We start from the raw sequence: 15547 nt of genomic DNA on the forward strand, positions 1-15547 counted from the left end.
GAATTTGTGCTCCATGGCCCTTTGTCCCGCCCTCATCTCTTTGATCTCATGTGTGTGATTTGTTTGTTTGTTTAGGTGATAATGAAATCACAGCATCTCCATGAAGTTTTATCCAGAGCAGATCCCAAAAAAGCTCTCTGCCACTTCAGAGCTATCAAAAAATGGCAAAGCAAGCACCCCAACACCCTGCTGAGAAGAGGCGCCTTCTTGAGTTATTCCCAGAAAATTCAGGAAGCTGTGAAAGCCCTGAACCTTGAGAGTGAAAACCGCAATGGCCGCAGTCCCGGGACTCAGGAGGTGATGCAGGGAGGTGGTGTCCTTAATGTCCAGCACGTCCAGGCTTAGTCAGTGGGTGAGGGATGAGGGGCTGTTTTCCTAAGAGAAGGTAGAATCATGAACTCCAGCTTTGTTCACCTTCAGTCAGAACAGAATGGCTCTCAAATGGGAATGTAAGGTGGGGACTCTTAACAAGGGTGTAGGCAGGGTTTGGGGGAACTAACTGGGGCCTGTGACTGTGGGGTTCCCCACGATCCCAGGTGTGAAGGAATGGGGAGCAGTCATGAGAAACAGAGAGGACGGCTATGTGCTAGGGCCACTGGACAGAGCCCTGGGTAGAGACCCACTAGAGGGGGGTTGGGGATAAATACCAGGATCCCCTTCCTCCTGCCTTTCCCTCTGCTGCTGGTGCCTCCCATCAGCCAAGCACACCTGGGAGCTGGAAGCAGGGGATCTCTTTGAAGCAGTCACTTTGGGACAGCCTTGAGGGCACAGAGCGTGTGAAAGAGCCTGGATCCAGAAATAACCGTGGATCCAGCACAGTGACTGCATCCTAGCTGGCCTGAGACAGTTGTGGCTTTGCCTCTTGTCCTAGCCTAATCATAACAGTCTCCTGTTTCACTCTAAAAGAAGCCCAGTTTGCTCAGTAAATTACATGCTCGCCCTCCCTGGGCTTGAATGGGCCAGGATGAAGAGCTGCTAGGCTTGTAGTCAAGCAGGGTGCCCTAGGACAGGTTGAAGTCTCTCCCCGTTTTAAATGGGGAGATGGTTTCTCATTGCAATCAGGTTTCTTTCTGTCTCCCTTTATTCTCATTGGAAGCCAATGCTTTTGATCCCTCTTATGCTACTGGGTATCCCTCCCACATAGCTGAGACCCATCCTTCTGTTCAGATGCTAAGGATGTGGTATGAGTTGGATGAGGAAAGCCGAAGGAAATACCAGAAGAAGGCGGCCATTTGTCCTGACCCCAGTCTGTCTGTCTGGCGTCCTGACATCTACTTTGCATCAGTGTCGGAAACATTTGAAACAAAGGTTGATGACTACAGTCAAGAGTGGGCAGCTCAAACAGAGAAGAGTTATGAGAAATCAGAGCTTTCTCTCGACAGGTATTGACAGTGATTTGTTGCACAACATGTGCAGGAGAATCTGCCTCCTAGCCCCTGCCCTACCCACTCCGGAAGAGGGCTGCCTCCTGGGTTTGAGACTCCAGCTAGAGGGAGGGCAGTAAGACAGCCAGGGGCACCGCACAAGCCCCGAGGGCCCAGGAGTGAACAAGTGCAAGGGAGGCAGGAGTGGACACCCCCATCTGGGCCAAGATAGGGATAGTGGTCTGCTGGGACAGAGGCTTGCAGAAACGTCTGCTCTCTTGGGTTTGGTGTGGTGGGTGGGGCTGACTGAGAGTCAGGGAATCTGGTCACTGTTCACCTGCTGCCAACCGTGTGACCCAGGGCAGGTCATTCATGCCCAGGGACACCAGGTCTTAACTTTTCATGAGGCCTTGGATCTGATTACTTCAGTGATCCTTTGAGCTTTGCGTTCCCATTTGAAGGCCTCAGTTTGGACTAGTACAGACACACACACGCACGCACGCACGCACGCACGCACGCACGCACGCACGCACGCACGCACGCACGCACGCACGCACAGTGTAGCTCAGTGCTGCTAGTGGCTGTTCTTACAGGGTCAGGCTTCACAGGAAAAATGGTTAGTAAATTACAGAATTGTGCAGCATGAATACTTCTGATGTGGTCTGCAGCCATTTGCACTAACTAAAAATATAAACACTCTCATCACCCCCATCCCCATAATGGCCTAGTGAACCTCTTTCTAATTTTTATAGCAGGAGGTTTAAGCTGTCTCCAAATTGTCATAATTGAGAAGAAAGAATGGATAAAGGAAAAAGTGAATAATGAACCCAGAAATTCTCCTGCTTAGGGGGCTTGTGGTAACAGGCCCAGAGTGGACATGTGACATTCTGGGGGCAAACATGAAGAGTTCAAGCATGAATGTCTAGAGCTTCAGCCACCCAGCTGGGATCTGTGCTGTGTAATTTCAGGACATCTCAGGGTCACTGGTGGGAATTTGAAGATTAGAGGGATCTTTTGCCTAGGAAAAACGAGTCCAGAAAGAGGTAGAGGTTTCAGGTTTCTGGTTTCGGGCAGCATTGACAGTCTGTGGTGTCTGTTCCTGACCCCTGCCACTCCCCCCACCCCCGACCCCCCACCACCGTCTCTAGGTTGAGGACCTTGCTGCAGCTGAAGTGGCAGCGCTCACTGTGTGAGCCGGGTGAGGCCGTGGGCCTGCTGGCTGCCCAGAGCATCGGAGAGCCCTCCACCCAGATGACCCTCAACACCTTCCACTTTGCAGGCAGAGGCGAGATGAACGTCACCCTGGGCATTCCAAGGTGTGGGGCACAAGGGAGCACGGGGTGGGGTCTGTCCTAGCCTCTCCTGGAGAAGGAGCCATTTAATGAGAGGGAGTGACTGAGTGTGTGTGCGTGTGTGTGTGTGAGTGAGAGAGTGTGTCTGTGTGAGAGAGGGATAGGGTCTCATTAAAGTGGGGATCAGGGTTAGAATTTCCAGAGCCCGGCTGGTTTCTTTGGTGCCCAGGCCTGGTAGGATCTCCATTTATCCCTCTGCCAACTCCTGCATCCAAGTTCCTGGGGATGCCTGTGAGACTGCACACTGCTGGGGGAAGGACTCAGGAACGTACACTGTTAACAAGCCCCACACAAGGTGCCTGGTTGCCCAACTCCAGGGGAACCGTGCCCCCACGTGGCCCTGGGCCCTGGCCCTTCAGGTAAATACATGCACTGGACAAGGGGAACAAGTGTGGGGTCAGACCCATCTGCATTCAGTCCCTGGCCTTGCCTTTTTCTAGCAGAAAGACTCTGGACAGGTACCTCACTTTCCAAACCTCAGGGGGTCCTTCTGTGGAAGGCCAGAGGCTGGGACCCACTACACATCCGGGCAGTGAGGGCTGGCTGAGCTCAGCAGGAGCACTGTGAGTGCTAGTTGCCTTCCCTGCATCGCTTGTTCATTCAGTAAGCGTCAGCAGGCACCCGCTGTTTGCAAGGCACAGGTGATAGGAAACAAGAATCAGACAAAGCCCTGAGCACAAGGAGTGGGCGCTCCAGGGAGGAAACTGACAGGGGAGTCCCTTACTGTTGCACACGGGGCCAGAGCTGGGATTCTTTGATCTAGCATATTATCCCTGTGAGATCCCCAGGCCTCTCTCGGATCCCAGAAGAACTCTGATATCATTAGGAGAAGCTGCACCCAAACAGAAGGTCTGGTTGCCACTCATGATTGGATGTGCCCTTATTCTGTGACAGGTTGCGGGAGATTCTCATGGTGGCCAGCGCCAACATCAAGACGCCCATGATGAGCGTGCCCGTGCTCAACACCAAGAAAGCTCTGAAGAGAGTGAAAAGCCTGAAGAAGCAACTCACCAGGGTGTGCTTAGGGGAGGTAACGTCTCTCCTTCCCGGGTTGCAGACGGGATGAAGGCATGTTCCTATATCCTCCCCATGTGTGAAGAACAGGCTTTGCTTACTGCTCTGACCCTAGGCTCAGATTCCCACCAATGAGAGAGAAGCTGTCTCTGCCAGGTGCTGAGCAGAGCTGGATCAGGAAGCTTTTAGGAGAGTCATTAGTTCCACAGCGTCCTCCTATGCCTGAAAAATAAACCATTTCCTGAGTTTGCCTACCCGCTCTGCTGAGGCCACTCCTAGGAGGTTCGGGCCACTCTCTGGAGGTGACTGCAGGCTGTGGGTCCCCCAGCAGATCCACACCAGTATAGCTCACCAGGGTTTCTTTGGGGTTTGGCCTGTGGTCTCAGCTGCTGTCTCTGTAAACCCTTGGGTCTCGTAACCCACTCACATTGCACAGTCACCTAGGACCTGAACAAGGCAAGTTCTCTCTGTCCGTCTGGTTCCAGGTGTTGCAAAAAATTGACGTCCAGGAGTCCTTCTGTATGGAAGAAAAACAGAACAAATTCCGGGTGTACCAGCTGCGGTTTCAGTTCCTGCCACATGCGTATTACCAGCAGGAGAAGTGCCTGAGACCCGAGGACATCCTGCGCTTCATGGAAACAAGGTCAGGGCTCAGGCTGTGATTGTCATTGACCTTGACCCAGAGAATGCGCATGAACTGGGGCAGGAAGCACCTAGCCACAAGTCTCCTAGAGAATGAGTGTCTTTGCCCAAATGAGCCCTTCAAGGGAAGTGTTTAGGAAACAGAGGGCCTTGCAGCCTGATCTGGAAACCTGACCCCCAATCTGGCTTGTGGGTGTGACTTTATTAGCCACACGTCACTCCCTGAGCCCATTTCTTCTCTTGGGTTGACGTCAGGATTGTTGTCTTCTGGGGCTTGCAGGCATTAAGACATGGAAATGTGGGTGTGGTAAAGAGAAGGGAGCACCATCAAAGCGGTGCTTCTGTGGTGTCAGAGCAGCACATGCTGTTAATGTTTGCTAGGGTGTTACTCCAGGCAGTATAATGTGGTTCCTGATGCATTTAGATTCTGTGAATAATGAACAATGTGCGGGTGGCGTGCTGCTGTTAGATCTCCATTCTATAACCAGGATTGCCTCCAGAGAAATTTGAGTTCCTGTCCCGAGTTCCTGTCCAGTAGGGAGAAGGAACTTTTGTCTCAAGTTCAAGTTACTGTTAGATATTTGAAAAGCAGAGGCCACAATGCTGAGTTCCGGGGAGCAGGAGGATGGGCTTTTTGGGGACTCGGGCAAGCCTAGAAGAGCCCACGAAGCACTTCTGACTCACCAGCTAACCCTAGACGGTGAAGTGTGAACACAAACAGGCTGCATAACCCAGCAGGTGACAGGCCAGTGAAGCAGGCTTGGAGGCCCCCAGCAGACCGAAGAGTGTGGAACCTGTGTCAAGGGGCACCTGTTACCATGCAGGAATGGAGGCCGGGCGGGCCACATCTTTTGATTTAAAAGGAGAGAAAACAAGCTTCCCACCCCCTACTTTTTTTTTCTTTCTTGGGTCACTTGTTTACTTGCCTTTGCTTTTATATAATTGAGGTCTCCTGACTTTTAAACATCAGCAACTAATTCATGTGTTTTTAAAAGCATGTGTTTTTAAAAGCCCAGTAAGGCCCAGATGGTTCTCATCTGTTGCAGGATCTGGCCACAGGCCACTGACCACTGCCTTTAATCTAGACCAGTTCTCGGGTCTTCTGGGAGCTGCTCAGATAGAGAAGCAATGACAGAGCAGAAGCAGAAAGCTCCCTGCACTCAGCCATCCCACAAACACATACTGAGCCATGCCCATTCATCGCCGAGTCACAGGGGCAGGCGTGGGCAACACAGTAGGCCTTTTCTGCCCTCAGCCCTCTGCCCTCTGACCTTATGGGGCCTGGCCTCAAGCCAGCCCTCTGTGGAGGTGGCATTTGGGATGGTGGGTCTTGGGGTGGAGGAGCTTGGATGTGAACTCAGTCCTTTGGACGGGGGTCACTGGCCAGGTGCTTCCTGCCCCAGTTGAGGAGCCCTGGGTGAAGTTGTTGTTGGCTGGGCCTCAGGAGCACCTGCGTTGGTGCCGGCCTAGGCTGAGAACATTCCTTCTGTCGAGTGGTCCTCCACGCTATCTGGGCACTGGGCATAGTGGCAGGGGAGTGCTGTGTGCACCCGCCTGCCGGCTCCTTAATTAACAGCGAGGAACGTAACTACCAAGTGCAGGGGGCATTTGTGTTGGCCTGGCAGCGGTTTTCTGGGAAATGGGAATTCGGATTTCATGGCCTCTTGAGAATAACTAAGGGTGAGTAGAGTTAGATGTTCTGCCCCAGTTCTGTTCACAGGAGGCCCAGGCCTGCCCAGCAGGTAGGTCGGCACGAGGCCGGCGCCAGCCCATGCTGGGGTTCTTTTTACTTATATTACCTCATGGAATTGAAAATAGAAATCACTTTTTAAGACTTCTTCCTGATGAGGGACAGCCCTGGCTTGTTCCCAGCCGTGAAGTACTTTTTCAACTCCTCCCTGTGTTTTGCTTGTGCACTTGAAAAGCCGTGATAAATAAGCCATGCGCAGTAGCTTTTGGTGGAGGTGGCCTCAAGGACTCAGCAGAATGGGGCTGAAGGGTTAGGCAGAGCTAAAAGATGGGGCAGTGGATGAGCTGGGTGCGGTCTGGACTCCCTTTGTCAGGCCCCAGGCAGCAGAGCAGCTGCGTTCAGGCCTCTGGCTGCTCACAGGAAATGGGAGGAAGTGTGAGTGCACTTTCAAAAGAGCAGTCAACCCCCAAGAAGCTTTCTCCTTCCTTTCTCCCTTCCCTCCCTCTTCCTTCCTCTCTGCCACCCTCCTTTTCTTTCTCTTTGTCCCCACCCTCCCTTCTCCCAGCTGTGGGGTCATGAGACCCTTGACAGAGCCTGGAGAAAAACACGAGACAGATGGTTCCCTAGGTAGAGATATGCAAGCATAGAAGGCCCCCCAGATCTCTGCACTGGCACCCGTCACATGGGCTGTTGGTGGAAATTGTCTGGCAGGTGGCCGGGGAGGTGAAGTGGAAAGAGCACTGAGCTAGGAGTTAGGGGCTGTAAGTTTTGGCTTCTGGTCCCCAGCCATGAAAAGACCCAGCTGACAGTCTGTAATTGTAGCTTCTGTGAAACTGACTTTCCAAACAGCAGGTGGTGGAGCTGTTGCCAGGCGCGTTCAGAAACCGCCAGGGGTCATGTGCTCTGTTTGTAATTATTTACGTGGGATGGGAGGCTTCTCTGCCCTTGCCCCTCCTGTTCCCTTTTGGTTGCTACATTCTGATGAACTGCACAACCTTGAGAAGGCAGTCACTGTGGGCCATTAGTTCCCCTGCTCTTGGCAAAACCAGAGAAGGGCAAATTGCACCTCCAGGAAAACTGGCACACTGATCACATGCCTACCACTTACTCACCAGGCGTTCATTCTGCCTCCTCACCTCCTTCCCTCCTACGTTCTCCACAAGTCCTGGTCACCAAAAGAGGCAGGGAAGGCAGAAAGCATCCCCAACTGGGGGAATCAGGGAGGGCTTCTTGGAGGAGTTACAGCTGCTGAGGCCTGGCCTTGAAGGATGAGTACAGCTTCAGTAGGTAGATATTGGCCAGGGAAGTTACTGGCAGGGTGAGCCGCTCAAGCAAAGGCCCAAAGGGTGCACGGGGTGGAGGGAGCAGATGGGCAGTTAGAGTTGAGGTCGGATGTGAAATGCTGGGGGCAAAAGCATCAGAGCCGTGACATTGCCACAAGTTGAGACAGGCTGGGGCGCCCAGCTGAGGGAAGCAGCCCTGTGTGTGGCAGCAGCTGAGTCCCGCACCCCCACGCCACCTCATTCCATCTCTTCTGCTCTGCACAGTAGCCTCGGGTGCAGAGTGAGAGTGATCCCTCGTTGCAGATGAGATCAAGGCCCTCCTCTCCAGTCTGTGGCAGGATCAGGACTTTAACCTGAACCTGTCCTTACAGAAACATCTCTCCCGCCCCCTCTTTCCAGTGGAATTGTATCTTTCTAAAATCAAGCCCGGCCTTCTCTCATCTGGCCATCCTGTTCCTGTCCCCAGTGCCTGGTAAACAAGCTCTTCTCTGGATTAATGGGTGAGGGGGCTTTTTTTTCTGCCAAGGGCAAACCACATACACCTTTAAAAAGTTAAAAAATAATATTGGGGTCCAGGTGCAGTGGCTTACGCTTGTAATTCCAGCACTTTGGGAGGCCAAGGCAGGTGGATCACCTGAGGTCAGGAGTTCACAATCAGCCTGGCCAACATGGTGAAACCCCGTCTCTACTAAAAATAGAAAAATTAGTCGGGCATGGTGGTGCGTGCCTGTAATCCCAGCTACTCAGAAGGCTGAGGCATGAGAATCGTTTGAATCCGGGAGGCGGAGGTTGCAGTAAGCCGAGGTCACACCACTGCACCCCAGCGCGGGGGATAGAGAGAGACTCCATCTCGGGGGAAAAAGAAAAAAAACTAATAATAATAATATTAGGGAAGATGAGTGGCATTCTTTTGTTTTTAATGAGCAAAACAGTATACATTTGACCTGCCTACTTTTTCAAATGAAGACTCTAAGCTCCTTGAGGGCCTGGAGTCTGTCTTTTCGTCCTTGCTTTGCCACCAGGGCTGGCACATGCTGGGCACAGTATAGGCGCTCAGAGAAAATGGGATGGCTGGCTGGATGTGTGACGGACCCGATTCTCACAGCCACAAGCAGCCCTTTTTGGTGTGCTATTCTGGCCTGTTGGAAAAGACAGGCAAGGGGTTACATGAGGAAAGAAGTTGTATGGAGGGGACAGGGTGGATCCTAAGAGGCCCTAAAAATAGATGGCTCTGGAGGAAGTGGCAGGGGGCCAGGTTCTGAGCTTCAAGTTGGTTCTTTGAAATTGAACGTAAATACTCTTTGAAATTGGTGTGGTTCTAACTTGTTGACACGATTCATTGCCACAAGCTAAGTTATCCCTGCCCTTCGAAATTTTGACGAGCACTTCCGAAGTCCTCGTTCTTTCGTCACATTGCTGGGGCTGCCACACCAAGGAGATGGGAGTTCTCTGGCCAGAGCAACACCACCTTCTGGAGATGCTGCAGGTGGTGGGCAGGGGAAGGTCCTAGTCCTGGGTGGGGTTCCCCTCTCCTGCAGTAGACTCTGCCTTCCTTGTTAGAGGGCAACCACAGCGGCACCTACAACTGTCCTTCACCAAGCACCCACTCTGCCAAGCGCTGTGAGAGGAATCAGACATAGGGTTGTTTCTCATCGTTAGCAAATAAGATTGCAGAATACATAGTAATTCCCATATTTTCTAGACAATGGGGCTTAAAGCTGAGGAAGCTGCCTGTCCTACTCATACCCCGAGAGTGGCAGTGCACCTATTGAGACCAGGCCTGTTGGGCTGTGGAACCGGTGTTCCTGACACACCAGAGACGGTTCCAAAACAACGGGTAGGGACAAGTGAGCGGCTAGGAGAGGCTGGGCCTCCATCCCATGCACTGATCCCCTGTGGGAATCCCTCAGCGTCCTATCCCCGAAATGAGGGCAGGGCTGGACATGCTGGTACTGCACAGGGCTTTGTGGCTTTCTTCTTGTTTTAGATTCTTTAAACTTCTGATGGAATCCATCAAAAAGAAGAATAATAAAGCATCAGCCTTCAGGAACGTAAATACTCGAAGAGCTACGCAGCGGGATCTGGACAGTGCTGGGGAGTCAGGGAGGAGTCGGGTGAGTGAGTCCCCGGGGGTCGCTAGGGTCGCACAGGGACAGCCCCCAGACTGGGCAGGCTCTGTGCCTATTCTCTGTGCTCCTCCAGCCCCGTCCTAGTGCTGGCCCATCTCCTACCTATCTCAGCTTTTACCTGCTGTTCTGAGAGCCCAGAAGCAGCATTCACTTCTTGGCGTGATGGACCAGGCAGGCGAGGCTGCCAGGCAGCATGGTGTAGCCAGCCCCGGGGCAGGCCTCCGCATCATAGCTCTGCTCTCCAAGACCCCGCCGTAACTGGTCTTCATCCTGAGGAGGAGCTCGAGGTCATGGCGTGCGCCGAGCCTTTGAAAGTTCTTTTTCCGGTTTCCTTTGGCTCTGCCTTCGACTTGCCCGGGCAAGATGAACTGAGGCCCACCAGGGCACTGGCAGGGACCAGAGAGGTATCTGGAAGCAGGGAAGTTGGGCAGCAGTGATAAAAAGGGGAAGAAGAAGGAAAAACCAGTAGGAGCAAAATAGTCCAGGAATAAATAATCAGACATCTGCCAGGAGACCCAGGAGCAGGCCAGACCTGAGGGTGGTGTGGGAGCAGATGCCTGGGTGCCATCTGAGCCAGCAGCGAGCCTGCTTGGGTTGGGGATGATGTGGACTGGGACTGCCCCCAACCAGCTGTGTGGTCTCAGTTGTGTCACCTTTCTCTGGGTCTGTCTTCTCACCCCTAAAATGAGGGGCTGGCCTACACCAGGGAAAATGCTAGGTCTCTCCTGCTCCATGAGTTCACCTGCTAGCTCACTCAAGCACAAGCAGGTGTAGACTATCTTTAGAATGCTGCCTGGTCTTGATTCTTAATTCACCCAGAAGGAGAGTATAAAAAAGTAGGAGCCCAGTTCAGGAGGAGAAAGGAAGAGATACTCAGTATTCTACAAGATAACCCTTCCTCCTCATCCCCACCTGAAACTGGGTTTGCTCAAAAATATTTGGAACAATATTTTACACCATCTTCTTCTAAGAAAGCAAGTGCTGGAACTTTTTTTTTTAATTTTTGGGAATGAAACTTTGCAAGTAAGTGGTACATGTAAAGATGAAGACTGAAGGGAAGGAGGCCTGGGATCTGGGACTGGACAGAGTAGATGCCATTGGACGGGTTGGGTTGGGTGGCAGTTGATGGAGAGTGGTGGCTGAATGGGGGAAGGGGTTAGAAGGGTGGGGCATGGATGGATGGATGGGTTGGTGGGTGGATGGATGGATTCACTGAGCACTAGATATTGGAGTTAATCTTTTTCTTCCTTGCCCACAAACCACAGGGAGAGCAGGAAGGCGATGAAGAAGAGGAGGGGCACATTGTGGATGCTGAAGCTGAGGAGGGGGACTTCGATGCCTCAGATGCCAAACGCAAGGAGAAGCAGGAGGAGGAGGTGAGAGACCCTGTGTGGGGTGAAGGGGCTGTGGTCCCAGCCCCCTTCCCTATTAACCTGGAGGGATTATCTCCCAGCACCCAGGCCACACCTCTGTGTCATGAACCCACAAGGAACCCTGAAGCAGCACCTGCCTGCCCAGCACATCTCTCTCTTGAGAAGATGGGGTTCATAGTGTGGGAATTTGGCACGGGTCCATTCCAGGGCTGCCTTTTAGATCTGGCCATCCCTGGACTTGAATCAGACTCAAGGACCCAGACAGGCTTCTGGCAAGAAAAAGTCAGGCTGCCTCTGGTTTTTACAATGAAAATACACCTCTCTCTCTCCCCACAAACCAGTCCCCTGCTGTCATAATGGCCGAGGGAACTTACTGGTGAGCAGGTACACCAGTGAGGGCCGAGTGAGGGTGAGCTCCACCTCTGGGGGGTGCTCAGTGGGACAGAGAGGTGGCATTCTCAAGGCAAAAGGAAGAAGAAAGACCAACCAGGCCGGAGCAGAGGAGCCGGGAGTGTGGAGCAGGTGGGGCCTAGGTAGCCCAGGCCAGCCAAGGCTTTGCGGGGGTCTTTGTTCCACAGGCAGAGTCCAGGTAGATGGTGGGGCCCCAAGTGACACAGCCTGTGCTCCCTTTTCTGCCAGGTTGATTATGAGAGTGAGGAAGAGGAGGAGAGGGAGGGCGAGGAGAACGACGATGAAGACATGCAGGAGGAACGAAATCCCCGCAGGGAAGGTGCTCGAAAGACCCAAGAGCAAGACGAAGAGGTGGGCTCAGGCGCTGAGGAGGACCCGTCCCTTCCCGCCCTCCTGACGCAGCCCCGGAAATCCACCCACAGCCAGGAGCCCCAGGGGCCCGAGGCCGTGGAGCGCCGGGTCCAGGCTGTGCGTGAGATCCACTCGTTCATAGATGACTACCAGTACGACACCGAGGAGAGCCTGTGGTGCCAGGTCAGTGTGGCCGTGCAGGCCAGGGCTTGGGTGGTCGGTCCAGCTGGCCAAGTGCCTTTGTGGAAGGGGCCTGCTGAGCTCCCCTGCACAGCTGGGCAGGGGGCAGCCAACACTCCCCATGGTCTCCCGCTCAGAGCACACCCAGGCCTCCTGTTTGGGGCCTGCGAGAGTCATTTGTTCTTTTTAATCCCAGATCCCTTTAGGAATCCGGTGATGGCTATAAACCCTCTGCCCCGAAAAAGGGCCCACACGTATCATTTTCAAACCCCTAGTAAGCCAGTTCTCCCCGATCTTTCAAGACACACAGGACTGATCTACCAGGCCCTTTAGGTACTTTCAAATACACCATCTCCTTTAATCTTCAGTACAACAGATAAGTTAACATGGACCACACGTGTTGTAGAGACACTGTTCGTGCCCTCAGGCAGGGACACTTCAGTTCCCCACACACACAGCCCCTGCCACCATCTTTTTAGGGATTTCATGGTTCCCTTAAAGCCTGGATGGTCTGGATGCCTAGACATGTGCACACACTTAGGCTTTGTCTTTCCTTTGATCCAGTTCAGTGGTTCCCAAGTGATGGGGTAATAACAAGAACCACTGATGGGATTGCACGCGTGAAACAACGTGTACCATGCCTTGTGGTCTTTAAGGACATTAAGGGCAGTGTGGAGTGGATGTGAATCTCAACGTTGTCACCGACAGCTGTGAAAACAACCCCACTGTTTCCCCCTGAATCTGGGGGACTGGAGATGGCTGACCTGTACACAGTTCAGCCATCTCCAATGTTCAGACTACCTGCTGGCTTGCCCAGCAGGTCCACCTTCCCCAAGCCAGGGAGTTCCTGAAAAGGTTTTGAAGGAGTCTCGCCTCAGTCCTCTTTGTGGGGACTGGAGTGGCTGTCACCCTACCCAGCTCTCCCTCCTTTTGCAGGTGACAGTGAAGCTCCCTCTGATGAAGATCAACTTTGACATGAGCTCCCTGGTAGTATCTTTGGCCCATGGCGCCGTCATCTATGCGACCAAGGGCATCACTCGGTGCCTCCTGAATGAAACAACCAACAAGAAGAACGAGAAGGAGCTTGTGCTAAACACAGAAGGAATCAACCTCCCAGAGCTGTTCAAGTATGCAGAGGTAAGACAGGGTGTCTGCTGGCCTGGGCCAAAGCATTAGTCCTCACCCCACGTTGTCTCAAGACCCGGCCACTGGGAGGCTCGCTCTAGGCGATTTACTCTGGCCCTTCCTGAGCCATTCGTGCTTCCAGGCCACATTCCCCAAACCAAGTGTGCGTGCCCTCGTCCGCCTCCCGGGGATTCTGGGGCACGTTAGCCTCATTCAGGTCCCCAGTAAAGCACCCTGCTGAACTCATCCAACCCAGAGTCGCCCGGGCTAATTTGAGTAGAGTTTTTTCCTTGAAATTAAGACCCTCGGGCCGGGCATGGTGGTTCACACCTGTAATCCCAGCACTTTGGGAGGCCAAGGCGGGTGGATCACGAGGTCAGGAGATCAGGACCATCCTGGCTAACACGGTGAAACCCCTTCTTTACTAAAAAATACAAAAAGAATAGCCGGGTGTGGTGACGGGTGCCTGTAGTCCCAGCTACTCGGGAGGCTGAGGCAGGAGAATGGCGAGAACCTGGGAGGCGGAGCTTGCAGTAAGCCAAGATCACGTCACTGCACTCCAACCTGGGGGACAGAGTGAGACTCCATCTCAAAAAAAAAAAAAAAAAAAAAGAGAAATTAAGACCCTCCTGAAGTAGAGTTGTAAGAAATCATTGCTGCATCACCTGCCTAGATGCTGTTCGCTTTATCTGGTAAAGGGGGTCCCAGGGGTAGAGGTGCCCTGGCATTCCTGTCCCACCTGCTCACCAGCTCATCTGTCCTTTGAGCTGTGTCTCCAAGTTCTCCCACTTCACCAACTCTCCCAGAACTTTCTGGGTTTCCCCCACAGAACACTGAGGAACTGGGGCCCTCTAGCCTAACCCCCCAACAAGTCTATGCTAGGCTGGCAAAGCTCCCCCTGCCACGTACACTTCTGCTCCCACCAATGACCACCCTGCAAAGTCTCCTGCTCCCCTGAACCCTTTTACCAAACGCTTCCTAGAGGATGAGCAAGGAGGATTGGCACCTGCCGAGAGTGCAGGGTGAGAGGCTCCTCCAAGACAGCTCAGCCGCAGCCTTGGCCCCTTGGTAAGGCCCAGCACATGCCTGTGCGGCTGACCGGCCCCCACTCCATGCACCCTGGAGGGGTGTGTAATGTGTCGCTGCTAGGGGAACTTTTCTTGCTTCCTAAGGGAAGCCTTAATCCTAGTAAACAGGTCTCTCAGTTTAAAAATAAGAAGAAAAAATCCTTTTCTTCCTATTGAATCTAAAGCGTGTCCAAAGTTATCCCTGGATTCTTGTAATGACAATATAGACCTTGGGCCCCGGCCAGCGAGCCGTCAGCAACTCTGCCTAGCCATTTCCTTCTGCTAATCCTGGGCCACCTCTTGACCACTTTGTCATCAGCTGTACCGAGCTGCCAGACACAAGGAGAGAGAGAGTGGCCAGGGGGAGATACGCAGGCAGAAGGGAGCAGAAGGCCAGGCCCGCTAAATAAATCCCATCCTTCCTCTCTCCAGGTCCTGGATCTGCGCCGCCTCTACTCCAACGACATCCACGCCATGGCCAACACGTATGGCATCGAGGCCGCGCTGCGGGTGATCGAGAAGGAGATCAAGGATGTGTTTGCCGTGTATGGTAAGGGGAGCTTGCAGATAACACTCCAAGGTCTGGGTGCCAGCCAGGACACCAGAAGGCTCAGGGCAGGAGGGTCAGGACCGTGTCGGTCCAGCACCGAGTCAGTCCAGCACCAAGGCAGGCACTGCAGCACGGGTGCAGTGAGTGCACCTGTAGGAGACTGCAGATCTGTGAAGAGGTGATGTCTCCCATCACTGAGGCCGCTTCAGTGGTGTCTCATCTGCTGGTCCCTTAGAGGAAGCTCCTGACTGATGACTTAGCCCCATCCTGCCTTTGGGGTTTCAGTTCCCAAGTGAAAACAGTGCGGTTAGATCCTCATTTCCTGTGCTGCTGAAAGGAAGCGAGAAGCAGGATGCAGGGGTCAGGGAAAGATGCCCCAGACCACGGGGAAGGGTTAAGTAGCGTGAGCAGGTGGCGGAGCTGCAGGGGAGCCCCAGAGTCTAACTGCCGAGCCATGTGCTCATGTGGAGGCAGCCTGGCTTGTGTCTGCTGACTGTTCCCATGGTCACTGCATAATCCCTCCTAATTTTACCTCCCGTTTGACAGGCATCGCGGTCGACCCTCGCCACCTCTCCCTGGTTGCTGATTATATGTGCTTTGAGGGTGTTTACAAGCCACTGAATCGCTTTGGGATCCGGTCAAACTCTTCCCCGCTACAGCAGATGACGTTTGAAACCAGCTTCCAGTTTCTGAAGCAAGCCACCATGCTGGGTTAGTGCGTGGGCAGAAGCCCTGGCCTCCCCTCTCCTGACCACCCATGGGCATCTTTCCATGGTTCCTTGCACACCAGTGGGATCTTGGGATCTGAGGGGAGCTGGGGCAGCTGGAGGGGGCTGAACAGCAGACACCACAGCTGCCTCTACGCTTTGAAGGAACAGGAAGAGGGCCTTCCCCTCTCAAGTGCTAAAGCGGGGTTGCCTCGTGATCCCACCAGCTTCAGAGACTCAGGACCCACCTGAGTCCCGAGGCTTCAGTGTTCAGCCCCGCAATCCCCTCATGGCATTCCCAACTTCCAC

General features: G+C 53.4%; 1 protein-coding gene across 1 annotated transcript in view; it reads left to right on the forward strand.

The window, feature by feature from the left end:
• The window catches only part of POLR1A (RNA polymerase I subunit A), an 89446-nt gene that overhangs the window by 67194 nt on the left and 6705 nt on the right, over window positions 1–15547 (forward strand). The window contains exons 23-33 of the mRNA XM_054473690.2: window positions 76–297; window positions 1168–1382; window positions 2513–2680; window positions 3611–3746; window positions 4216–4373; window positions 9333–9459; window positions 10740–10850; window positions 11487–11792; window positions 12726–12926; window positions 14414–14531; window positions 15078–15242. Coding sequence (XP_054329665.1) covers window positions 76–297; window positions 1168–1382; window positions 2513–2680; window positions 3611–3746; window positions 4216–4373; window positions 9333–9459; window positions 10740–10850; window positions 11487–11792; window positions 12726–12926; window positions 14414–14531; window positions 15078–15242 — 1927 coding nt within the window. The remainder of the gene's footprint in view (window positions 1–75; window positions 298–1167; window positions 1383–2512; window positions 2681–3610; window positions 3747–4215; window positions 4374–9332; window positions 9460–10739; window positions 10851–11486; window positions 11793–12725; window positions 12927–14413; window positions 14532–15077; window positions 15243–15547) is intronic.

This window comes from Pongo pygmaeus, chromosome 12 (genome assembly GCF_028885625.2).
Source record: "Pongo pygmaeus isolate AG05252 chromosome 12, NHGRI_mPonPyg2-v2.0_pri, whole genome shotgun sequence".
In the NCBI taxonomy this organism is placed as follows: domain Eukaryota; kingdom Metazoa; phylum Chordata; class Mammalia; order Primates; family Hominidae; genus Pongo; species Pongo pygmaeus.